The sequence below is a fragment of the Schistocerca nitens genome, chromosome 8 (assembly GCF_023898315.1).
Source record: "Schistocerca nitens isolate TAMUIC-IGC-003100 chromosome 8, iqSchNite1.1, whole genome shotgun sequence".
Taxonomy (NCBI): domain Eukaryota; kingdom Metazoa; phylum Arthropoda; class Insecta; order Orthoptera; family Acrididae; genus Schistocerca; species Schistocerca nitens.
The window spans coordinates 52,520,153-52,546,684 of record NC_064621.1 but is presented as its reverse complement, the minus strand read 5'-3'; the positions used below and the strand labels follow the sequence as shown (position 1 = coordinate 52,546,684).

Below are 26,532 nucleotides of genomic sequence, written 5' to 3'. Positions count from 1 at the left end.
TTATTTATTTATTACAGGCTTATTGTACAAAAACTGTTTTCCTGTCTGCACAAGTACAAATAACAGTAAATTAAAACTGATAAAGTTACCTCTCCCTGAAACCACACATACATCACAGCCAGTAAGACATGTCAAGCAATCAACAACTAGTCAACATCCGCGTCTATGAGAGTATCACATACTGGTCTCTCCTTCTGTTTACGTGGTTCATATGGTAACATTATTGCTATATATCCTTCTGCCTGAGGCCGCTTAGTGAGAAGCTGTGGCTGTTTCATCAGACGAAAATTAACTTCGATCAACTTTCCTCCAATACATGCACGTATTATATATTTGGTGTCATCACTGCACAAGAGTTCGCAAAGTGCTGAATCTACATTGAGTGCCTGAGCACCCCTCTTTCCTTTCCCGCGGACAGAATTATCAGCCCGTTTGGCAAAATCCACTGAGACAACTGACTTGCCGTTTGCAATAACAGGGTGAGTGGGAAGAAGTGTCACCACTGCAATGCGGTTGGAATGTATCAGCAGACAGATATCTCCAACTATTCTTTTGGTGAAGTAGCGTTCCCACGGCGGCAACTGTGGTACAGACAAATCCACACTCTTTTCAATTGGCAAAATATCTTTTACTTTTCTTTCTGTCAACAAAGAAAAGGAGAAACTTTTTACATTTCAGAAACACATATATGTCCCATAAAACACCAAAGAACTGTCAAAGCAACAACAATAACTACTACTACATGCAGTAAATGTTTTGTGTTCATAACTTTTTGGAGTAATAATAAAACCTTATAAAACAAATATTGCAAATTTAGAGGGGCAAAAAAACTTATGATCATCCAAAGGCTTTTCTCTTGCACTGTATGTTTCATTGTTAACTACATTAAATTAGATGTGCTGTTTCTAAGTAAGGGGACCTTCACAGATGAGGGCATCAGACAAAAACATTATACAATAAATATTTTGCACAAGAAGTTGCACTCCACAGAATCTAAGGGAAGTGGTAATCGAGACTATCAATAACATTAGAGCCCCTTTTTCATTTCTAAAATAATACAATAACTGCCATAAACATTAAAATATACACACACTTCAATACACGAATAGCCAAACGTCATCAAGTGAAGAATTTATAGTGTTTAAGATTAATGATATTAAAGCATAACAAAGAATTCACATTACATGATATTATCAAAAATACACTGTGATTCAGGAGGGAATATCACATAATTTGTGGGGTGATTCAAAAAGTGAAAATAACCGATGAAGTCCTATGAACAAGTGTCCGATTTTCAATTGTAACAGAACTGGAGTGGGCTGAGGGGGTACACAAATCTGTGAATGAATATGAAAACAGGTGTGGATATTAGTTACTGAAATACTGTGTAGGTGCTGTGGTGGACAGACTAATGGTGGGACAGATGACATATCCATCCTACGGGAGGTGTGAGGGTTCTCCAAGATGTGGCAGCACTGTGATGTTGCACCGAAGCAACAGCTGCAAGTGTACTCAGTGTGCAATCATCGGTTGTATCAACAAGCAGTCGTGACGCCATGTGTGTGTCGTGCTTGAGTGTTGCTTAACTGAGCAAGTCCATTGTGTCCATGAATACCAATAAGTCGCATTCATTCACCCATGCAGAAGACACAGACATGTCATTTGTGTACGGGTACTGTAATGGTGGTGTCCACGTAGCTGTGACAGAACACCAGAGACTTTTCCTGACTGATGAACTGCCTGCATGAGCATATTTCAGTGTTTTTCACATATTATGTGAATCCAGAGCAATACTCCATGTATGAGGTGCATTCAAGTTCTAAGGCCTCCGATTTTTTTTCTCCGGACTGGAAAGAGATAGAAACATGCGCATTGTTTTAAAACGAGGCCGTGTTCATTGTCAATACGTCCCAGAGATGGCAGCACCGTACGGCAGATAGAATTTTACCACCAGTGGCGAGAATGAGAACTGTTTTAAAAACTTAAATTGGCGACGTTTTCCTTACTTGAACAGCGTGCAATCATTCGTTTTCTGAATTTGCCTGGTGTGAAACCAATTGAAATTCATTGACAGTTGAAGGAGACATGTGGTGATGGAGTTATGGATGTGTCGAAAGTGCGTTCGAGGGTGCGACAGTTTAATGAAGGCAGAACATAGTGTGACAACAAACCGAAACAACCTCGGGCTCGCACAAGCCGGTCTGACGACATGATCGAGAAAGTGGAGAGAATTGTTTTGGGGGATCGCCGAATGACTGTTGAACAGATCGCCTCCAGAGCTGGCATTTCTGTGGGTTCTGTGCACACAATCCTGTATGACAACCTGCAAATGCGAAAAGTGTCATCCAGGTGGGTGCCACGAATGCTGACGGACGACCACATGGCTGTCCATGTGGCATGTTGCCAAGCAATGTTGACGCGCAACGACAGCATGAATGGGACTTTCTTTTCATCGGTTGTGACAATGGATGAGACATGGATGCCATTTTTCAATCCAGAAACAAAGCGCCAGTCAGCTCAATGAAAGCACACAGATTCACCGCCACCAAAAAAATTTTGGGTAACCACCAGTGCTGAAAAAATGATGGTGTCCATGTTCTGGGACAGCGAGGGTGTAATCCTTACCCATTGCGTTCCAAAGGGCACTACGGTAACAGGTGCATCCTACGAAAATGTTTTGAAGAACAAATTCCTTCCTGCACTGCAACAAAAACGTCCGGGAAGGGCTGCGCATGTGCTGTTTCACCAAGACAACGCACCGGCACATCGAGCTAACGTTACGCAACAGTTTCTTCGTGATAACAACTTTGAAGTGATTCCTCATGCTCCCTACTCACCTGACCTGGCTGCTAGTGACTTTTGGCTTTTTCCAACAATGAAAGACACTCTCCGTGGCCGCACATTCACCAGCCGTGCTGCTATTGCCTCAGCGATTTTCCAGTGGTCGAAACAGACTCCTAAAGAAGCCTTCGCCGCTGCCATGGAATCATGGTGTCAGCGTTGTGAAAAATGTGTACGTCTGCAGGGCGATTACATCGAGAAGTAACGCCAGTTTCATCGATTTCGGGTGAGTAGTTAATTAGAAAAAAAATCGGAGGCCTTAGAACTTGAATGCACCTCGTACATGTATCAGAATGTGCAGCCATCCAGCCAGCTGAAGAAAGGGCAGACATTATTGTAATGGCACTACAGAGTCCCACCATCAGTACATAGCGCATTAGAAATCAGTTCAGCATTATACTACCATGAATGTGGCATACGTTACATTCAGAGGGTTTGACTCAGGAAGAAGACTACAATTTTGTGAATGGTTGGCTGTATGCAGAGATGTAGTGCACTAGATTTTATTTGCAGATGAGGCTACATTTAATCACAGTGGTATGATGGACACACGCAGTTCTCATAATGGGCAATGGAGAACCCCACATGAGACTAGGGAAACAAGATTCCAGGTTAGGTTCTCAGTGATTGTATTGTGTGGTATGACTGATGACCCGGCTATGGGGCCTATGTTCCTGCCAAAAGTACATGACAGCCATAGCAGATGCACATTTCCTGACACAAGACCAACCTGGGCTTTCAGTGTATGCTGATAACAATAGCTCCACACTTAAGAATGATATACAACTGCTCACTAGATGAAACATCCGTACCAAAGTCTGGAAAGTTGCACAGCTCACACCAATATTCAGGAAAGGTAATAGGAGTATGCCACTAAATTACAGGCCCCTATCATTAACATCAATATGCGGCAGGATTTCCAAACATATATTATATTCGAACATTATGAATTACCTCAATGAGAACGGTCTATTGACACACGGTCAACACGAATTTAGAAAACATTGTTCTTGTGAAACACAACTAGCTCTTTACACACACAAAGTGTTGAGTGCTACTGACAAGGGATTTCAAATTGATTCCGTATTTTTAGATTTCCTAAATACTTTTGACACTGCACCACACAAGTGGATTGTAGTGAAACTGTGTGCTTATAGAATATCATCTCAGTTATGTGGTTGGATTTGTGATTTCCTGTCAGAGAGATTGCAGTTCATAGTAATTGATGGAAAGTCATTGAGTAAAACAGAAGTGATTTCTGGCATTCCATAAGGTAGTGTTATAGGCTCTCTGTTGTTCCTTATCTATGCAAATGATTTAGGAGACAGTCTGAGCAGGCTTCATAGGTTGTTTGCAGAAGATGCTGTCATTTATCATCCACTAGTCATCAGGAGATCAAAACAAATTTCAAAGCGATTTAGAAAAGATATCTGTATGGTGCAAAAATTGGCAATTGACCCTAAATAATGAGAAGTGTGGGGTCATCCACATGAGTGCTAAAAAGAACCCATTAAACTTCAGTTACACAATAAATCAGTCATGTCTAAAGGCCATAAATTCAACTAAATACCTAGGAATTACAATTACAAACAACTTAAATTGGAAAGAACACATAGAAAATGTTGTGGGGAAGGCAAACCAAAGACTGTGTTTCATTGGCAGAACACTTAGAAAATGTAACAGAGGTACTAAAGAGATTGCCTACACTACTCTTGTCTGTCCTCTTTTGGAGTACTGTTGTGCAGTCTGGGATCCTGACCAGATAAGAATAACGGAGTACATTAAGAAAGTTCAAAAAAGAGCAGCATGCTTTGTGAGAGTGTGCCTCAGACATGATACAAGATTTGGGATGGACATCATTAAAACAAATGCGTTCTTTGTTGCAGAGGAAACTTCTCACGAAGTTTCAATCGCCAACTTTCTCCTCTGTATGCAAAAATATTTTGTTGATGCCAACCTACATAAGGAGAAATGATCATAATAATAAAATAAGGGAAATCAGAGCTTGCACGGAAACACATAGGTATTCTGTTCTTTCTGCACACTGTTTGAGATTGGAATAATAGACAATTAATGTGAAGGTGGTTTGATTAATCCTCTGTCAGGCACTTAAGTGTGATATGCAGAATATCTATGTAGATTTAGATGTAGATATCTGTCCCACCATTATTCCACCCACAACAGCACCTACAAAGGGTACTAGGAAAGTTTTGGAATGCAGTTTTATTCATTTAATTTTTTCAAAGCAATTTCTGCAACATTGAATACATCTCTCCATCATCCGAAACCAATCCCTAAACCTGTTCACTCAAGTTTCTGTAGGGAGTATGGCACACTAATTGTCCCAAGCCCTCAGGAAGTCCTGATCACTTGACAACTGTATTCCTTTCAGCTTCATTTACACATGTGGGAACAGTGTAAAGTCACATTCATTCATCATTCAGTATTCAGTTTATTCACCATTGACCACTTACAGCGGAATAGGTCTGAACATTAAATATACAATTAACAATAACTTTACAGTAAAGTTTTTACAATTTAATTCCTTTTCTTTTAGGAATATTCTTATATACTAATGTCAATGCTTATTTCAAAATATTCCGTTATCTTATAAAATGGGTGTTTGAGAAGCCAGTCATAAACCTTACGTTTGAAAATATTATTGGTCAGTGACCGAGCAGACGCTGGAAGTTTATTGAAGAGTTTTAAACACATTATTTTGTGTGAGTTTGCAGTCTTTGTGAGTCTGTGTCTTGGTATGTCAAAGTCCAGTTTGCCTCTGGTGTTGTGGGGATGTATGTTCTCTCTGGTCTCGAACTCATTTAAGTTGCTTTTGACATAAAGCAGTGCTGTGTAGATGTATAGATTCACCACAGTTAATATCATGTGCTTGATAAAGAGGGGACAGCAGTGTTCCTTGGGCTTAGCTTTGCTTATTATTCTGATTACTTTTTTTTGAATTTTCAGAATTTCACTGACAAAGCAAGAATGTCCCCATAACAATATGCCGTAGGAAATGTGTGACTGAAAGAGGCCAAAATATGCCACCTTTAAATACTCATCAGTGACTACATCTGTCAGTCTCCAGATGAGATAACACACTCTTGCTATTCTCTTGCAGATATGGCTAATGTGTTCCTCCCAGTTTAATTTTGAGTCAATGTGGAATCCTAACAATTTTATTGATTTGCTTTCAACAGCTGTAGTTAAACCCACTATTAGTTCTTGTGTTTTATCAGGATTACACAGGAGTTCATTAGAAGAAAACCAATCCATTACTAGTTCTAGTTTTTCCTGTGTTGCCTGATGCAGTTCTGTTGTGTCATGGTGTGTATTGAGCAACGTTGTATCATCTGCATAACACACAACTGAATTTGCTCCTACATGGTAAGGTGAGTCATTAATTGCAATGATAAACAGAAAAGGACCTAGGACCGAGCCCTGAGGCACTCCAGTCCGAACTTACTTCAGTGAGGAGCATCTATTTTTAATTGATACATACTGTCTCCTGTTACTTAAGTATGATTCGATTACATCCAAAGATGGTTTGTGTATGCCATAAAATTCCAGTTTTGCAAGTAGGGTGTTAGATGATATGCAGTCGAAGGCTTTGCTAAGATCGCACAGTACGACTGATACTAGATCCTTATTTTCGAATGCACTTAACACCTGGTTAACAACTTCAGTGACAGCAGTAGTGGTGTTTTTACCATGCTGATATGCAAACTGTCTGTTGGAGAGGAGATCATGCTTATCAAAATAGTTATTTAGTTGACTGTACATTACATATTCAAAAACTTTAGAGAAACTTGGGACAATAGAAACTGGTCGATAGTTTTGGGGCAGAAGCTTATCTCCCTTTATAAAGGCTGGTATTACTTTAGCAGTTTTGAGTGCATCTGGGAAAACTCCAGATTCTAAACACATATTAAAAATGAAAGAAAGAGGTTGACAAATAAGGTGTATTATTTTTTTCATTACACAGTTAGAAAACCAATAACAGTCCATACTCTTGGAGTTGGTGAACCTTCCCACAGCTTTTACAATATCCTCTGGGGTGACAACATTCCAGTGGAAAGTTTACATCCTATGGGGCACAGCACCAGGAGCAAGGTCTGGACTGTAAGGAGATTGCTCAAGAAGTTTCAGTTCAGTACCCTTCAAATATTTAGTGCATGCTTCGGGATGGTGAGGTGGAGTGTTGTCATGATGGAGGAACCAAGTGTCCATTCTTGACTTCAGTCACATGTTCTTCAAAGATTGGATGACCTTGGGCAGGCACTGCTCAGTGTACCACTTAGCTGTGACTGTCTTCTGTGTGTCCAAAACAACACACTTCACAATTCCACTCGATTTGAAAAAAACAGCTATCATTCTCTTCTTCACCGATCAGAATTTTCTGGGTGTGACGTGTTCTTCAAGGACCCAAACTTTGTTTTGAGTCTTATTCGTCTCTTCAAAACAGTACAGCCAACTCTTGTCACCTGTCACAATGTTATTTACATACTGAGATTGTCCCTTAGAAAACTTCTTTTAACATCTCCCCAGCACCAACTCACATGTCATGCCATCTGCTCTTCCATCAGTCTGTGCAGCACCCAAAAACAACAAAGTTTCTTCACTTGCATATGATCACACAGAATCGAATGAATTGCTGGTGCATTCAGCCCTAAGGTATCCTCTATCTGCTTATAGGTCACTTGCCTGTCTTAGTCAAGCATTTTCCTCATAGCATCAAACTTTCCCTCCACAACTGATGATCATGGGCTTCCCATCTCCTCAGCGTCCTCCACAGTGGAATTCTCTGTACCATCTGAATATAGTTGTGCAATGTGGACACACATCTGAGTGCAAGAGTCATTTCTTCAAAGCACTGGTCTATGTTTAAGCCACACATGAAGTTGTACCGCAAAACTGTGCGAATCTCACTTCCTGACCACGATGCCATAGCAGGAACTTCAAACTGACCCTAATAGAGAACGCCCACAGACTTGGCACATGACTACAATGCAAGTATGAAGTATTCTCAGAACACAGAAACTATCCGACTCCTGTGATTTATTGTTGCGCCATATTGCAAAAATTTCCTAGTACCCTTTGTACACAGCATTTTGGTAATATTCACATCTTCATATTCCTCCATGGAGGTACAACTGAAAATCAGACACATGTTCATAAGACTTTTTCAGTTTATTTTCACATGTAGAATCACCTCACAAATCGTGTGACATTTCTCCTGAATCACTCTGTATATACATCAATAATCTGTTGAGAAAATCATGAATGGATCAGAAGTAACTGGCCAGCAATGTATACTTCAAGTCCTTCTTAAAATGCACTTTATTAACAGCTATACTTTTTATGGCAATACATAAGTTACTGAAAACAAGTTTTCATTTATTCACAGATCTCAAGAGCAAAAGTTTAGACATAATTACTGGTTTCAGTGACTAATGAGGATACTTAGATATCACAAAACCCTGTAAATGTGCACATAGTTTTTTACTCACAATGGAGAAAAAAATACAAAAAAGTTTAACTGCAGTGATCACCGTCTTCTTTATTGACCATACCATACTTTGGACTGTTCCTGAATGACGAACATTAAGTGTAAAACATGTTGCTGTTGTGTTACAATGCTTAGTACTTATCTGAAAGTAGTATGATGCCTAGTTTGTGATCTGTAATTAAAAAAGCATCACAATGACCTCTCCAGTGACAAAAGTTTCCATATTAGCCCCCATTTGCATAACCAGCAGGGCACTGCCACAGTGGAGGTAAAAAGACGGAATAACTAATGAAACAGTTAACATACTATCAGTAAAAGTGCAGAGTGTCAGAAGTTTAAACATAGTAGGGTACCTACTGAAAACGGAAATCTAAAAGCTAAGTCTAGGTACAGAAGAGGGTCAGTAAAGTGAAATAGAAATATAAAGAGTTTTGGTCAGATGACTGTAGGGTAATATCAACAGCAGCAGAAAATGATATAATGGGAGTTGGATTCATTATGCACAGGGAAGCCGGGAAGATAGTGAACTACTGAAAACTGTATAGTCATGGGATTGTTCTAATCCGAATCAACAGGAAACCAACATCGACAACAACAGTGCATGTATAAATACCTACACCTCAACCAGAAGATGAAGAGACACAGGAAGTATTTGAGTCTACTGAACAGATAATTCAGTATGAAAACAGAGATGATATTCTAATAACCATGGGGGACTGGACACAGAGGCAGGGGAAGGAATGAAAGAAAAGGGTTATGGGAGAATAAATGCTTGGTAGTAATGAGTGTGGGAGGAGAAAGCCTAATTGAGTTCTTCAATAAATTTCAGGAGGTAATAGTAAATACACTGTTCAAAAATCCCAAGTGGAGGAGGTATACTTGGAAAAAGCCAGGAGGAACAAAACAGCAGGCAATTCGTTTGAAAAGCAATGAACATCTCTGAAACGGCAATCACAGAATTTGGACACACAAACATTGCTGACGATTGATTTTGCTTCTGAAAAAGTAAGGGAACCAGAGAGCATCTACGATGTTGTGATTAATAATGGAAGCAGGACAGAAGCAAGATCAAGACAAATTCCTAGGATTTGTCTACCTGGAAAAAGTATTTTAGTATGGAAAACGGAGCAAGATATTTGAAATTCTGAGAGAAATAGAAGTAAGTTATAAGGAAAAAATGGGTCACGTATATGATGTGTAAAAGAACCTAGGGAGAAAAACAAGAATGGAAAAGAAAGAATGAAACGTTCAGATTGGAAAGGGTGTCTGCCATGGAAGCAAGAGATGAAGTCTTTCGACCCTACTACTCAAGCTACACAACAAAAAAAGAATGATGGAAATAAAAGACAGGTTCAAGAGTGTTACTAAAATTCTGGGTGAAAGGGTATCAATAACAAGATCGGCTGATGGCATTGCTATCCTTAATAAAGTGAAGGAGAATTACAGGACATGTTGCCTCAAAAGAACAGGCTAATGAGTGCAGAATATGGACTGAGAGTAGACCAACAAAAGACAAAAGTAATGAGTAGTAGCAGAAATCAGGTTAGTGATAAACTTAACATCAGAATTGGGGATTTCAAAGCAAGCAATGTGAAGAAACTCACTACCTTGGAAACGAAGTAACTCACGACAGACAAAGTAAGGTGGACATAAAAAGCAGAGGCAAAGAGAGCAAGCCTAGCCAAGAGAAGTCTACTAGAACCAAACATCTGCCTTAAACTGAGGAAGAATTTTGTGAGAATGTACATTTGGAGCACAATGGAAGTGTTTAGAGTGTGGTGCTACAGAAGGATGTTGAAAATTAAGTGGACTAATGTGATAAAGAATAAGGAGTTTGTCTGCAAAATTGGTGAAGAAATGAACATATGGAAAACACAGACAAGAAGGAGAAACAAATAGTAGTACATTTGTTAAGACATCAAGGAATTACTTCAATGGTACTAGAGCCAGATATAGAGGATAGAAACTGTGGGGGAAGACAGATTTTAGAATACATCGTAATACAATGAGGAAGTTCAATGCAAGTACCACTCTAAGACGAAGTGGTTGGTACAAGAGAGACTGGTTGGTTTAAAAGAGGGAGGGGGGGTGGGGGGGAGGGGGGGAAGGGACCAAACTGTGAGGTCATCAGTCCCTTGCACAAGGGAAAGAAAAAAACGGAGACATAGAGCACAAATGGACAAAACAGGAAAAGAAAACCAAAGAAGCAAGAAACAGGTAGAAGAAGTAAAAACAAGAAAGCAGATGACCATGGCTGGCTGACCACGAGAATAAAAAGGAAAAGCTAGCCACTCTGCAACATATTAAAACATCAAACCTAAAAGCATTACAGTAGAGAACACAAAGGGACAAAAGATGTGCTAAAACTTATATAGAATGATCAAACCCACAGTCACGTATAAAATGTAAAACTAAATTAGCCAATGAGACGTTGTCAGCTAAAATTAATGGCAACGAGTCCAGTAACTGAAGAGTCTGTCACAGGGCAGCCAAAGAATGACAGCTCACCAAGATATGGGCCACTGTCAGCCGGGCGCCGCACCAACGCTGAAGTGGGTCATCATGGCGCAGGAGGTAGCCATGTGTCACACAAGCATGGCCAATGCGGAGCCTACAGAGAACCACAGAGTCCCTGTGAGAGGCCCGCATGTAGGACTGCCACACATTCGTAGTCTCCTTAATGGCACACAGTTTGTTGCGCGTGCTGAGGTTATGCCATTTCATCTCCCAAAGCTGCAAAACCTTGTGGGGTAGTACTGAGCACAGGTCAGTTGCAGAGAAGCCGATCTCCTAGGGTTCTGACATGACCTGGGGTCCACACAAACACCACTGAACAACTGGACCATTCCAGGGCATAGATGGACTCCTGGATGGTCGCTACCAAAGGATGACGAGGGTAGCAATAGTCAATAGTTGGTAGGCTATTCAAGGAGTCAGTACACAGAAGAAACGACTCCCCAGGGCATGAACGGATGTACTCAAGAGCATGAGATATAGCCACCAGCTCAGCAGTCAATACACTGCAGCCATCGGGCAACGAATGCTGTTCAATATGTCCTCCATGGATGTACACAAAGCCGACGTGATCATCAGCCATTGAGCCATAGGTGTAAACCACCAGTACATTTCAAGAATAGACAGGAAGTGGCAGCACAGAGGCGTGGGGTTAACTGAGTTCTTAGGGTCACGAGAAACGTCCAGGCGAAGCTACGGCCTGGGTGTACACCATGGAGGTGTACATGAATGGACCTGAAGTATAGGTGGTAAAGGCAAGGACTCCAGTTCAGAAAGAAGGGATCGCACATGAACTGCAATTGGATACCCTGACCTGGGCCGCCGATGTGGAAGATGAACTGTCGTAGGTGGTAAAAGGAGACAGTGATTCAGATGCACAGGACAACTACGAACATGTGCAATGTAACTGGCCAGCAGTTGTGCACGCCTAACCAGCAATGGAGGGACTCCAGCCTCCACAAGGATGCTGGTCACCGGGCTTGTCCTAAAAGCTCCTGCTGCTAGGTGAATGCCACAGTTGTGCAGTGGATCAAGTAGACGCAACACTAAGGATGCCGTCAAACCATAACCCATACTCCCACAGTCAAGGTGGGATTAAACAAGGGGTCTGTAGAGCTGCAGCAGAGTAGAGCGATTTGCACCCCAGTTGGTGTTGCTCAGTCAGCGGAGGGCATTGAGGTGCTGCCAGCACATCCGCTTAAGCTGACGAAGGTGAGGAAGCCAAGTCAGTTGAGCGTCAAAAACCAGTCCTAAGAATCGATATGTCTCCACTACAGTGAGTGGATCGTCATTAAGGTAAATTTCTGGTTCTGGATGAACAGTACGACGCCGACAGAAGTGCATAAAACACGACTCTGTGGCCGAAAACTGGAAACTGTGGACTAGAGCCCATGACTGCACCTTGTGGATGGCTCCCTGTAAGGCACCGCTCAGCAACACCAGTACTGGTAAAGTAGTACGAAATACAGAAGTCGTCGGCATATGGAGATGATGAGACTGATGGCCCTACAACTGTTGCTAGACCATTAATGGCCACTTCAAATAGAGATACACACAATACAGAGCCCCGCAGGACCCCATTCTCCTGGATATGGGTGGAATTATGGGATGCACGAACTTGGACATGGAAAATACGAAGCGACAGGAAATTATGGATAAAAATCAGGAGCAGGCCTCAGAGACCCCACTCGTATAATCTGGCAAGGATACGTTGTCACCAGGTGGTGTCATACGCTTTTCGTATATCAAAAAAAGACGGCAACCAGATGTTGACATCTGGAAAAGGCTGTTCGGATGGCACATTCGAGGGACACAAGATTATCAGTGGTAGAGTGACCCTGGCAGAAGCCGCCCTGACATGAAGCCAATAGCCCACGTGACTCTAGGACCCAACCCAACCACCAACACACCATACATTCCAGCAGCTTACAAAGATCGTTGGTGAGGCTGATGGGCCGATAGCTATCCAAATCAAGCGAGTTTTTACTGGGTTTAAGCACTGGAATGATGGTGCTCTCCTGCCGTTGCGATGGAAAGACACCAGCACACCAGATCCGGTTGAAGATGATGAGGACATGTCACTTGTAGTCAGATGAGAGATGTTTAATCATCTGACCGTGGATCCGATCTGGTCCAGGAGCTGTGTCGGGGCAATGTGCACGTGCACTGAGGAGCTCCCACTCTGTATTGGGGCATTATAGGATTCACTGTGGCATTTGAGAGTGCGAAAGGCAGGGGGGGGGGGGTGTAATTCTCCGACGCAGAGGCTCGAGCATAGTGCTCAGTAAAGTGCTCGGCAATCGCGTTTGCATCGGTAGATAACACGCTATTTATATTAATGCTGGGAACACCTGTTGGGGTCTGGTACCCGAAAATATGTTTGATCTTTGCCCAGACTTAGGAAGGTGACGTATGGCACCCAATGCTCAAGACATATCTCTCCCAACACTCCTGCTTCCGTGTCGTTTGATAAGTTGGTGAGCACGGGCACGGAGCCGTTTAAAGGCTATGAGGTGCTCCAGGGAAGGGTGCCGCGTATGTTGCTGTAGAGTTCGCTGACGCTCTTTTATTGCTTCAGTGATTGCCGGCGACCACCGAGGGACTGCCTTTCACCGGGGGCATCCTAAAGAGCGAGGGATTGTGTTTTCTGCCACACAAGCGATTGTTGTAGTCACCTGCTCAACCATCACATCGATGTTACCGTGTGGGGGAGATTCAACAGTGACAGCTGAGGTGAAAGTTTCCCAGTCTACCCTGTTTAAAGTCCATTTGGACAGGCCTCCATGAGCCTGACACTGCCGGAGTGACAGGGAGATGGGGAAGTCGTCACTACCACACAGGTCGTCATGTGCTTTCCAGTGGATAGATGGGAGAAGTCCTGGGCTGCAAACTGATAAATCAATGGCCAAGCAGCTACCATGAGCCACACTGAAATGTCTGTCGACTCCAGTATTTAAGAGACAGAGGCCGAACTGAGATAGTAAAGTTTTGACATCTCTGCCTCTGCCAGTAAGCATGGTGCCACTCCACAAGGGGTTATGGGCATTAAAATCTCCCAAAAGTAGGAAAGGTTTAGGGAGTTGATCAATCAGTGCAGCTAATACACTCAGGGGTACTGCACCATCTGGAGGAAGATATACATTGCAGACAGCTACTTCCTGCGTTGTCCTTATTCTGACAGCCACAGCTTCAAGAGGGTTTTGAAGGGGCACAGTGTCACTACAGACTGAGTTTAAAACGTAAATGCAAACATCACCTGACACTCGATTATAGTCGCTATGGTTCCTGTAGTATCCCTTGTAGCCACGGAGGGCAGGGGTCTGCATTGTCGGGAACCAAGCTTCCTGCAGAAAGCAGGTGTAAAGCTTAACAGTTGCCGTAGCTCGGCCAGTCGGTGGAAAAAACCTCCACAGTTCGACTGGAGGATGACGTCATCGTGAGAGTGGGAAGGCATGGAACATTCAACGAGGCAGTTTACGCCGCAGGGTCACCTGTTGCAACCGACTTTTTGCCTGAGCAGTCTAAATCCATTGTGTATGAGGGTCCAGAGAGATCTAGGTCCTCAGCGGACGCCAGAATCTCCACCTCATCCACAGACGCAGAGCTTGTAGGTAGTGGTGGTGTGGGTGCCACCCCAATTCCCTTGGTCTTGGGGACCTTCTTTCTGGATTTCTCTCACTGCTCCTTGGATTTCCCTGGATGGGAGGACTTCACTGATTCAGTCTCCGGAACTGAAGATGAGTGTGAAGCCCTACAACCAGCTGTTTTTGGGTTCTTCAGCCACTGGTGGGCATCATCTTTCCCACTAGCAGACACCTGGGAAGGAAATGACCCAAGGGACCCCTTCCAGGTGAGAGGAGCCGAAGAAGACTTATGCTTCTTGGGCTGACGATTGGGGCCTGGTGTCCCCGATGGTTGGGCGGGGGGGGGGGGGGGGGGGCAGTGCTCCCGAGGTAGGTGGTGCAGGAGCAACGGGGGGAGGGGGATACGAGGTGGTCATAGCCACAGGATGTAGGGGCTCATATTTTCTCTTAGCCTCAGTGTAGGTCAGTCGGTCCAGGGTCTTGTATTCCACAATTTTCCTCTCTTTCTGTAAAATCGTGCAGTCTGGTGAGCAAGTGAATGATGCTCTCTGCAGTTGACACAGGTGGGAGGCAGGGAACGTGGAGTATTGGGATGTCTTGGACATCCACAATATCGACATGTGACGCAGGAAGTACAGAGGGAAGACATATGGCTGAACTTTCACCACTTAAAGCACCGCATCTGATAAGGGATATACTGCTTTACGTCACAGCGGTAGACCATCACCTTGACCTTCTCGGGCAATGTGTCACCCTTGAAGGTCAAGATGAAGGCACCGGTGGCAACCTGATTATCCCTCCGACCCCAATGGACGTCCTGGGCAAAATAAACACCTCACCATTCTAAATTGATGCACAGCTCGTCGTCAGACAGCAAAAGAAGGTCCCTGTGGAATATAATACAATGGATCATATTTAAGCTCTTATGGGGTGTGATGGTAACAGAAACATCCCCCAACTTGTCATAAGTGAGTAATGCCCATGACTGGGTAGAGGATGCTGTTTTTATCAAGACTGCATTTTGGACAAGTCCTCCACCTCCCCAAACTTGTCATCCAAATGCTCCCAGGCCTCATGGACATGAAAGATTCCCCATCAACTCTCGTACACACAAGGTACCAGGGCAAATAAGCTTCAGTGCCATCCATGGCCTGGCATTCCTCCCATGGTGTGGTCAGGGAGGGGAACGATTTGAGGTCATATTTCTTAGCACTGAAGTTAGACTTTGCCTGCTTAGAGACTGCTGGCAGCGGACAACCAACAAGAGATGATGTACTACGCTCATGGAGTGTCATCTGCCCTGAGGCCACCCACTCTGACCAGGGGCTCTCCCCACAGGCACCACCCAGCCTCAGCAAAGGCCACCTGGCAGGATGGCCATTGCCGGGAGTCCTGATGCCTCAGGGAGATGGGTATCTACTTCATGGCATATGTGGGGAGTTAACGGCGGAGGCATCAACAGAGTGATGCATGTGTTGTCAGGGGGCTACAACGAACAGGGTAAATGGCGTTCCCACAACAATGGACTGGCTAACGTGCTGGATATGAGGTGCAAAGAATTCCATGGTCCGCGTCGGCGCAGAAAACGACACTGCATAGTGGGTGGAGGAAAATCCACGCAGGAAGATGTCCTCACTCAAGAGATGGAAGATGAGCGGGACTGCAGTGCCACGACAAGAAAGTGGGCTAAAGATATCAATGCACAATGGACACGATGCACCATGAAAAACAACCTTCCCCAATTGGCTTGCTCTTCGGGAAAATTTTGAAAAATGGAGGTCAAACCCTACAGGGGACCATCACATTAACACTTACCGTGCGGCTGCCATAATATTACGTCGCGGGCGGAAACGAAGAAAATGCGGCCGCCGTAATATTACGTCCTGCCGCATTCCACAATGTTTTAGTGTTTCAAACGCATTGTTAGCATTCCCGCTACAACCTGTAGGTCCTGTAATGCTTGTAGTTCATCATATTAGTGCTAGATCGCAGCACCTAGTGAGGTAATGCGATATATCCGTATATATTTCTGAACGAATTCATGTGTGTTTTTCACGCGTATGTTACATGTTCTGTGGTGTCCTGTCGGTTGTTTACCGTTGATTTTGGTGCTAGTATTTTGGTTTTAGCTTGTTGATCTTCTCTTTACTCACAAACACTGGTCTTGTAGGGACTGTAATGCCAAACAGAAAAGGATTGCCCAAGGCTCTCAAAGAGGGTAAACTCAAAAAGGGTGAACAAATATTTCGCCGCAAGAACGATGTGCTAGCATTGCGATGGAAAGACAAGAGGGATGTGTGGATGATAAGTACCAGGCACACATCCTCAATGTTGCCTGTTGCTACAAGTGATGAGGATGCAAAACTTCAAAAAATGATTGAAGAAGTACTTGCTGACCTACTGATGATGATTTTTCGGATTTCGATAGTGACAGTGATTACAAAATGCCGGAAAATAACAATAGTCCAGGTAAGTCTAACATCTTACTAAATCGATGCAGAACAAGACAGTTCATGTTGCGATTTGTTCTGTTATGTTCTGTATTATTTCAGACACAGATTTGTCGTCAGATGAAGGTGAGCCACCGCCTGTGTTCGCCCCCCCTCCCCCCACTCATCATCGAAAGGGGCCAAGATTGAGTGACATTTCATAGGATGACTGGACTATAGTGGATCAAACACCAAACATTTTGTTATTTACAGGGTCTCGTGGTGTGCTAAATAATGTAGGACTTGGTCAGTCTAGTGAATATTTAGATTTTTTTTTCTTGTTTTATAAATGACAGGGTTATTTCAATTATGAAGGAACAAACAAACCTATATGCTAGACAGAAGCTGGCCACACTGAGAGCACAAAACAAATTAGGGCCCAGTTCTAGATTCAAGCAGTGGAGGACGCTAACAATTGCTGAAACAAAGACGTTTCTGGCTATTATCCTCCATGTCAATCAGTGAGAGGCCAAGTATGGCCAGTCACTGGTGTAGTGATCCAGTGGTTAGCTGCAATTTTTGCCCCAATATTATGCCAAGGGACAGATTTCTGAATATTTTGTCTATGTTCCACATAAATGACAATTCAAAGCAAAACAAGAAAGGTGATGTAGACTTTGATGCCCTTCATAAGGTCAGGCCTCTTCTGGATGATTTGGTAAGGAATTTCAAAGAAAGTTAATACATTCTTGCAGAATCCAAAACTGGGTACATATACAACTTTGAAGTTTACCACAGAAGGGACGATAAACTGGACAACAGTGCTTCTGCAGTGGTAAAGCGATTGCTCGGCTCACTCCAAGGTAAGGGCCACACTGTATATGTTGACAGATTTTACACCAGTGTTCAGCTAGCCGAAGAACTGGCTAGAGCCAACACTGGTCTTGTAGGGACTGTAATGCCAAACAGAAAAGGATTGCCCAAGGCTCTCAAAGAGGGTAAACTCAAAAAGGGTGAACAAATATTTCGCCGCAAGAACGATGTGCTAGCATTGCGATGGAAAGACAAGAGGGATGTGTGGATTATAAGTACCAGGCACACATCCTCAATGTTGCCTGTTGCTACAAGAGAAGGCAATGAGAAGTTGAAACCAGTGGCAGTGCTGGATTACAACAAACATAAAGCTGGTGTAGACCTTTTTGATCAGCGTCTTTCATATGGAGCACTTGATCACAAAACAGTGAAGTGGTGGAGAAAGCTTGCCTTCCACTGTATATTTATGGCAGTTTCCAATGGTTGTATTTTGCACAATTGCATCAATGAGAAGAAACTGAGCACTCCTAAGTTTATACAGGAGGTCTGCACTGCATCAGTGTTACAGAGAGGAGAGAGAATTGAGGATTCTCATGGATCTACAACGATTGCTCGATTGCCACAGAAACATTTTCCAAACCATGTGGAAATGGCAGAAGGGAAGAAGAAAGCACAAAGACGTTGTGTAGTGTGTAGTGGAAAACAAAAGAACATTACTGGGAAAGCTGGGAGGAAAGATACTTCTTATGAGTGCAGTGAGTGTATTGTAGGTTTGTGTGTCACCCCATGCTTCAAGCTTTATCACACTGTGGTTCACTATGCAAAATAGCTTATGTGTATGTAGCTATGCTTTATGTGCAAATGGTATAACAAATGTCATTTCAGTGTTAAATGATCACTTTCCAAAATTTATTTCTTCTTTAAATTGAATAAAGTAGTAAAAATAAATTTTTGACAAAAATTTATTTTCGCAAAATCGAGGAGAAATCCGCATCACTTCTTGGAAACAGTGAATGTGAATGTGATAAGCAGCAGGTCCCATAATTATCTTCTGGTCTGCAAAAACCTGCCTGAACCTTGCACCGCAGAAGACCTATATGTACTAAATAATAAGACCATAAGCTCATGATCCATCTAATAGAAAATCAGTCATGTCTTGCAGAATTTTGTTATTATTTTTGTTATTTTCAATTACTGCATTGTATTTTTATTTCTTGTATTGTATTTTTATTATTTTGTGTTATGTAAGTCCTGGACACATAAAATAAGTAAATAAATATGGGTTCCAACACAGTACACAAACTGTTTACCTGTGAAATCCAATGTGCTACACCTAGTGGCATACAGAGTGATACTGTGTTCCTCAACTTCGAAAAGGTCTTTGATACTGTTCCACACTATTACTTAGTGAATAAAATATGAACTTACTGAACATCAGACCAGGTTTTTAACTGAATTCATGACTTCCTAGCAGACAGAACTACATGCCATTCTTAACACAATACCAGACAACTGCAGCAATCAAGTTGATGCTTAGTGCACAAACTGGTGGCTGAACTTCAATATAAATAAATGTAACACATTGTATATGAATAGCCTTAATGATTCAGCTACATCTGTACCTATACTCTTTGAGGTGCATGGCAGAGGGTATGTTCCATGGTACCAGTTATCACAGTTTCTTCATATTCTATTCACGCATGGAGCATAAGAAGAACGATTGTTCAACTGCCTTTGTACATGCTGTAATTAATCTAATCTTCTCTGCACTGCTCCTATATGAGTGATATATGGGGAATTGTACCATACCCCTAGAGTCATCATTTAAAACTGGTTCTTAACACTTCATAAGTATGCTTTCTCAAGATAGTTTACGTCCTTCTGGCAGCTCAGTTTCTTCAGTATTTCTGTGACATTCTCCCATGGATCAAACAAACCCTTCCCCATACACCTTCAATATCCTCTTTTACTCCCATTTTGTACAGGTCCCACACATTTGAGCACTATTCTAGAAAGGATCACGCAAGTCATTTGCAAGCAGTCACCTTCGTAGCCTGATTGCATGACTACAGTATTGTACCCACAAACCGAAGTCTACCAACTGCTTTACCCATGATTGAGTCTATGAGATCATTCCATTTCATATCCCTACATGTGTTACAGCGAGGTATCGTTATGGGCGATTCCAACAGTAACTCGATATTATTGTCATGAGATACTATAATTTTTGGTTCCGTAGGTGCACACTTTTACATTTCTGAATAAGTTGCCAAACTTAGTACCAATCTGAAATCTTGTTAAGAACTGACAGGATAATTATGAAGCTTCTGTAACACAATACTTCACTATAGACGACTGTGCCACCAGCAAAATGTCTGAAGTTAGCACTGATATTGTCTGCAAGGTCATTAACATACAACATGAGTAGCAAGGGTCTCATCACATTTCCCTGTGGCACACCCAAAATTACTTCTTCATGTGACAACGATTCCCCATCCAAGATAACATGCTGCACCCTCCCTATCAAAAAATCCTCAAACCTGTTGCAAATTTCACTTGATACCCTGTATGATCGTACTTTTGACAGGTTGTGTGCACTTGCTTTTCAGAAATCAAGAAATAGTGCATCTATCTAACTGTCTTGACCTGAACCTCTCAGTATGTCCTGCGAGAAAAGTATGAATTGAATTTCGGATGATCAACATTTTCAAAATCTATGCTAGTTGGCATGGAGGAGGTCATTCTGTTCAAGAGACCTCATTATATCTGAGTTCGGAATATATTCTAAAATATTCTGCAGGAAAGCAATGTTAAGGGTATTGGATGGTAGTTTTGTGGGTCACTTCTATTACCCTTCTGGTAAACGGGTGTGACCTGTGATTTCTTCCAACTACTGGGCACAGTTTTGTATTAGACTGCAGTTAGAAGAGGGGCTAACTTGGCTGCACACTCATTATAGAATCTGATAGGTATTCCATCAAGCCCTGGACCTTTGCTCAACTTTAATGATTTCATTCTTTCTCAACATCACTAACACTGACATTTATTTTACTCATCTTTCCAGCAGTTCAAGGATTAAATTGGGGCAATTCTCCTTGATTTTCCTTTGCAAAAGAACATTTGAAAACAGAGTTATGCATTTCAGATTTTGCTTTGCTACCCTTAATTTCATGTCCTGTGTTATTTGCGAGTGACTCGACACTTAACTTTGGTACCACTCAAGGCCTTTACAGTGACCCGAATTTTCCTGGCTTCTGTGGAAGATCATTTAATAATATTCTGCTACGGTAGTCATTAAGGTGTCATGCACTGCTTTCTTGACAGCCAAACGTGTTTCTTTCAGCATCTATCTATAGTCCTATGCTTTGTTTTACACCTATTAAGCTGTACACTCTGTTTCTTTAGTAGTTCCTTTACAGTGACTGCATACCAAGGACGGTCTCTCCCATTACGAACTATTCTACTGCATACACATCTAACCAGTGCATGGTCAAGTATTCTTTTAAACTCGAGCCATAGTTTCTCTACATGCTCCTGCCCTGTGCTGAACATTTCAAGTTGCGCATCAAGATATGACACAAAAGCTTCTTTTATCCCGTATATTACACATATATATCTTTTTACTTGTTTCAGTTGCCCTTTGTACTTTGGTGATCATTATCACAATGGTGTCATGGTCACAGATAGCAGTTTCAATGCTGACATCCTTAAAGGGGTCAGACCTATCTGTTGCCATTAGTTCCAATATCTTACCATAATGAGTGGGGTTCTGAACTATCTGTTCTAGGTAGTTTTCTGAGAGGGCATTTAGTAATGCTACACACGATGTCCTGTCACTGCTATCAGTTTCAGGTTTTGACCAGTTATCTGTACCTAGTATTATGAGAGCTTCATTGGTTTTCTTGAGCAGAGATCTTAAGTTGGTCACCTCATTATTTTGTTATAGTAGTGCCAACATCACTATAAAGAAAAAGAAGTGAAAGATGGTTAAATTATGACCTTCTCTGTTAAAAAAGGCATTGCAACCAATGGTGCAACTCTCAGTTGAATATGGAAGAACAAAGCATAAATCCCCACTGTCAGTCATTAACACAGGTAACTTGTAGATGACCGAACGAATAACATGGCTCCCTTAGCAAATGTGCCATTAAGAATATAACACGCATAACTAGGGATACTCTTTAAGAAAACTGTACATTGTGGTGTAAACCAACATTGACTCATATCATGCTATTTAAACAAAAAAATTTAACTAAGAAAATGGAGGCTCATGAAAGGATAGCTTCTCATTAAACCCAACCATGATGTTATGCCAAGGTTAGGTGCAACACATGTGTTCCTTTCATAAAGAAATTAATTTAAATGCCATCAACACCAAGTGCATAATATAGAGTAAATGAAATGCATACTTGCAATAAATATAAGATAATGGTGAAGGTAAGAGATGAACATAGCGAAATGTTATACCTGACACATTTCAGAAGCATCAGAGAAGCACCAAATGGTATATGGAGAGGGAATATTTTTGGGTTTTGAAATTTATGGAACACATTACACATCTAGAAGCCAGCAATTACAGACCAAAGGTTTCATAAAATTGAATATAATATTTACAAAGTGACACTATCTTAATTTCTGATGAATACTTCATCTTATGTACATGTAAAACTTTGGAAAATGTAAAGTTTTGAGAGGGAGTGAATCGTATATAGTAGCCCCATACATTACAATTTATTTTATGTCTACCATGTATTCATTCAAGTGCAACTGAATTACCATCATCTATTAGGCCTGCCACGTTAACATACAGATAATGTTCATCACAAACATTTATACCTGACTTTATCACGGAGTTATGTATGCATTCACGTTTTACTGCAGTGCACTGTTCCTCCGTATTATTGCTGCCCACTCTCTTCAGAGACTGTTTAGCATCATCAGTCACTAATTGTACTGAAGTACCACTGGCACAGTTTGGTGACATCTGTTCCTCTGACTGAGTTATTTTCTCTCCATCCTGACCAGGTGATACCACAAAATTATCTTTGGTTTCCATATTGATAGTTAGTATTTAGCTTCACATCAAAAGCCAAATTTTTGATCAACTGCTTTCCTTTGTGGTGGTGTCTCTGTATGGATAAAAAAGAACTATTAAGACATGTCAAAAGCAGTCTTAACTGAAATGCATGTGTGCCTTTTAGTTAAGCACAACAAAGACAAGAACATTTTAAATGTAAACATAAATACACACATCAAACAAAGTTTTGCATCACCTCGGTTCTGAGAGTTCCAGAAGCTGTACAGAAAATTGGAATAAAGATCAACATAAACATCATTTCTGCCTTTTTATTGCTCATGAAAATCACACACTGCATGTTATACCACCATACAGCATGACTTTCAGTCCAGATTGCTGTAAACAACAGTACCTCTAATACCCAGAAACACGTCCTCTTGCACTGATGAACGCCTGTATTCATCGTGGCATACTATCCACAACTCCATCAAAGTACTGTTGGTTCAGATCATCCCACTCCTCAACAGCGATTCGGTGTAGATCCCTCAAAGTGGTTGGTGGGTCACATCATCCATAAACAGCCTTTTTCAATCTATCCCAGGCAAGTTCGATAGGGTTCATGTCTGGATAACATGCTGGCCACTCTAGTCGAGCGATGTCGTTATCATGAAGGAAGTCACTCCCAAGATGTGCACGATGGGGTCATGAATTGTCGTCCATGAAGATGAATGCCTCTCCAATATGTTGCCAATATGGTTGTACTATCGGTCGGAGGATGGCATTTACGTATCATACAGATGTTACACCACCTTCCATGACCAACAGCGGCGTATGTTGGCCCCATATAATGTCATCCTAAAACAGAAGGGAACTTCCACCTTGCTGCACTTGCTGGACAGTGTGTCTAAGGCGTTCAGCCTGGTCAGGTTGCCTCCAAACACATGTCCAACGAGTGTCTGGTTGAAGGCATATGCGACACTCGTCGATGAAGAGAACATGATGCCAATCCTGAACGGTCCATTCAGCATGTTGTTGGGCTCATCTATACCGCACTGCATGGTGTTGTGGTTGCAAAGATGGACCTCGCCATGGACATCGGAAGTGAAGCTGCGGATCATGCAGCCTATGGTGCAGCACAATTTGAGTCATAACATGACATCCTGTGGCTGCATGAAAAGCATTATTCCACATGGTGGCATTGCTGCCAGGGTTCCTCTGAGCCATAATCCGTAGGTAGCGGTCATCCACTGCAATAGTAGCCCTTGGGCAGCCTGAGTGAGACATGTCATTGACAGTTCCTGGACACTTCCCTTATTGAGAACCCTTCCTGGCACAACATAACAATGAGGACGCGATCGAACCCTGGTATTGACCATCTAGGCATGGTTGAACTACAGACAACATGAGCTGTGTACCTACTTCCTGGTGGAATGATTGGAACTGATCGGCTGTTGGACCCCTCCGTGTAATTGGCACTGCTCATGCACAGTTGTTTGGACGGGTTTAGTGACATCTCTGGACAGTCAAAGGGACTGTGTCTGTGATACAATATCCACAGTCAACGTCTATCTTCAGGAGTTCTGGGAATCGGGATAATGCAAAACTTTTTTTTTATGTGTGTACATGACATTTGTAAAACAAATACAATTCAGTTACATAAATGCTGAAAGGGTAGGTTATTGGTACGTGCCACCATGTCTAATACATCATGAACAGCCATGGCAATGTCACGAAACAGGCATGCAACGATGTTGAAAAATATGTGTAGTATGTAAAATGGAGTATAGGTTGCTGAGGAAAATGTCACTGTCTGAATGCAAAATGACTATTATGGAAATTAGTAATCAATATTCACCCAAACTTCCAGCAGTACCTTAAAAATAACAAATACAAAACCTGTACTAATTTTGTTTGCATCCCTGATTGTGAACTTGGGTCACACTTACATTAAATCAAAGCATTTGCAACTATGAGAATTTTGGTTTGCAAACATGGAATATGAAAATAATTCTTTGTGCCTTTTTACACAACTCTATATCTGTTTACTCGTATGTATGATCGTCCCAGTGAACCTGTGCTGTTATACTTATCATATTTGTTTATTTCCCTCAATATATGCACTGGGTGCTGCTTTGACTCATTCTGAGGAATTCACAATATACAAATGACATTTTCAGTCCACATTACAACTAGCCCTCGTCATTTAACATGGCATAATAAAACAAAACGTCATGTTAAACCTCTGCAGTAAACATAAAAACAATTAGTGTGTGAATGTAAAATGGGTAAAACATGACATTCTACACTTATCATATAAATATGTTCATCGAAACATTCTAGAAATAGTGTAATAAATTAAAACACGTGTTCCTCTTTTCCCTTTGCAGTTTTATAAATAAAATTTATTACGGACTTTACAACAACCAAAAATTTACCACAACAGTATCACTTTCTTCAGTTGCTACTAAAACAAATTTTATAACTACCTTTCCCATTACTACACAAAGTTTATTTACAAACCGGCATATACAAACATCTCGCCATTATTTACATCAGTATTCAGTAGTATTTCGCTGCAAAGATTTTCGCAGGTTGTAGTTCCCACATCATAGATCATGGTCTACTTTCAACACAGTGAACTCAAACCGTCAGTATATTGAATGTCTGCGGGCGCGAATTCAAGTATTGTCAATAATAGAAACACTGACGAGCAGTATTGATTGCTCTAAAATATTCTCAGTATTGTCAATTCATAATGAACGTGCGAGGCCAAGTATTCACGGTTTGACACTCTTGTTCTTTCAGGTGTTTATAGAGTTCGATGAGCAAGCCACACAGCGTTAGCATCAACAGTTTATGTTTTCAATTCGCCTTCCAGCATATCTGCCTCAGATTCAATTTTGCAAGTAGTCTTTTAACACAAAGTAATTTTAATAGGCCTATGCATGAGTAAAACATTGTATATGCCGCAATATGATGGTCAACGGAGGATTCTCTACGACCGTGCTTCCTTTATTAATTTTAAGACATAAAATAGTTTGGAAAAAGCGCTTCCACTTCGAAAAAGACGTCATATATCTGCAATGACTAGCAGGAGGCCCGTGAAATGTATATCAGCTTCACCAAATGAATATAAAACGTAAAAAATTACATTAATTGCCTGGATATATCCCTGCCTAGCTGATAAAATTGCTTCATAGGTTTCCATAGAATTTTGCTAATTGTGTTTGCTGATATTACAGCATTAAACGTCGAGCATTCTGATGACCTGCATGCCACAAGAAATCTCAAAGTTTCTCATAATCTCTCGCCGACTGCGAGTGACTCTCTCATTAAGGTATTTTGCTTCTCTGGTTTATCTCTTAACATTAAGGACTTGCATAATGCAGGCATCATCGGCAAGTAATTTATAAAATCTTTCGAGTCTGTGGTTCTGCTTTCATGCAGTAAATTAACATCTAACCAGTCGCTTCTCATTTTCAACCATCTCGCACCCATTTCCCCTTTTTCGTTGTTTTCTGTTGCTTGCAGGCAGTAGCTAATACAACTACAGAACATGGTTTCTTTTGGATGTTTGACATTTTAATCTTGTAACGTTTTAACCTTGTCAGCTGGCAATTTTTGTCAGTATTGTCGATGATGATGTGAGGTTTGAAAAACTAGTACTGTCAATAAATAATGAACGTGAGCAGACCCCTTAATACATACAGAACTAAAGCACTATTCCCAGAGGCACTGGAAACTTATACTAATTGTCATGTCAGTTGGTACAACATTCAAATAAGTTACATGACATTGAATTTAAGCTGGCTCAACAGGTAGTGA

General features: G+C 41.7%; 1 protein-coding gene across 4 annotated transcripts; it reads right to left on the bottom strand.

Moving 5' to 3' along the window:
- Positions 1-25,466, bottom strand: LOC126199164 (protein Abitram). 4 transcript variants are annotated; one of them, XM_049935923.1, is made up of 3 exons: positions 25,143-25,466; positions 22,527-22,819; positions 1-640 (listed from the first exon to the last, which is right to left on the bottom strand). In XM_049935923.1, exons 2-3 carry the CDS (start codon positions 22,744-22,746, stop codon positions 147-149), a joined length of 714 nt encoding a protein of 237 aa, XP_049791880.1. In that variant the 5' UTR covers positions 22,747-22,819; positions 25,143-25,466; the 3' UTR covers positions 1-146. The 4 variants fall into 4 exon arrangements, with proteins under 4 accessions (XP_049791880.1, XP_049791879.1, XP_049791878.1 ...); XM_049935922.1 differs by having other exon boundaries at positions 25,259-25,466; XM_049935921.1 differs by having other exon boundaries at positions 25,228-25,464.
- Positions 25,467-26,532: the final 1,066 nt, after the last annotated feature.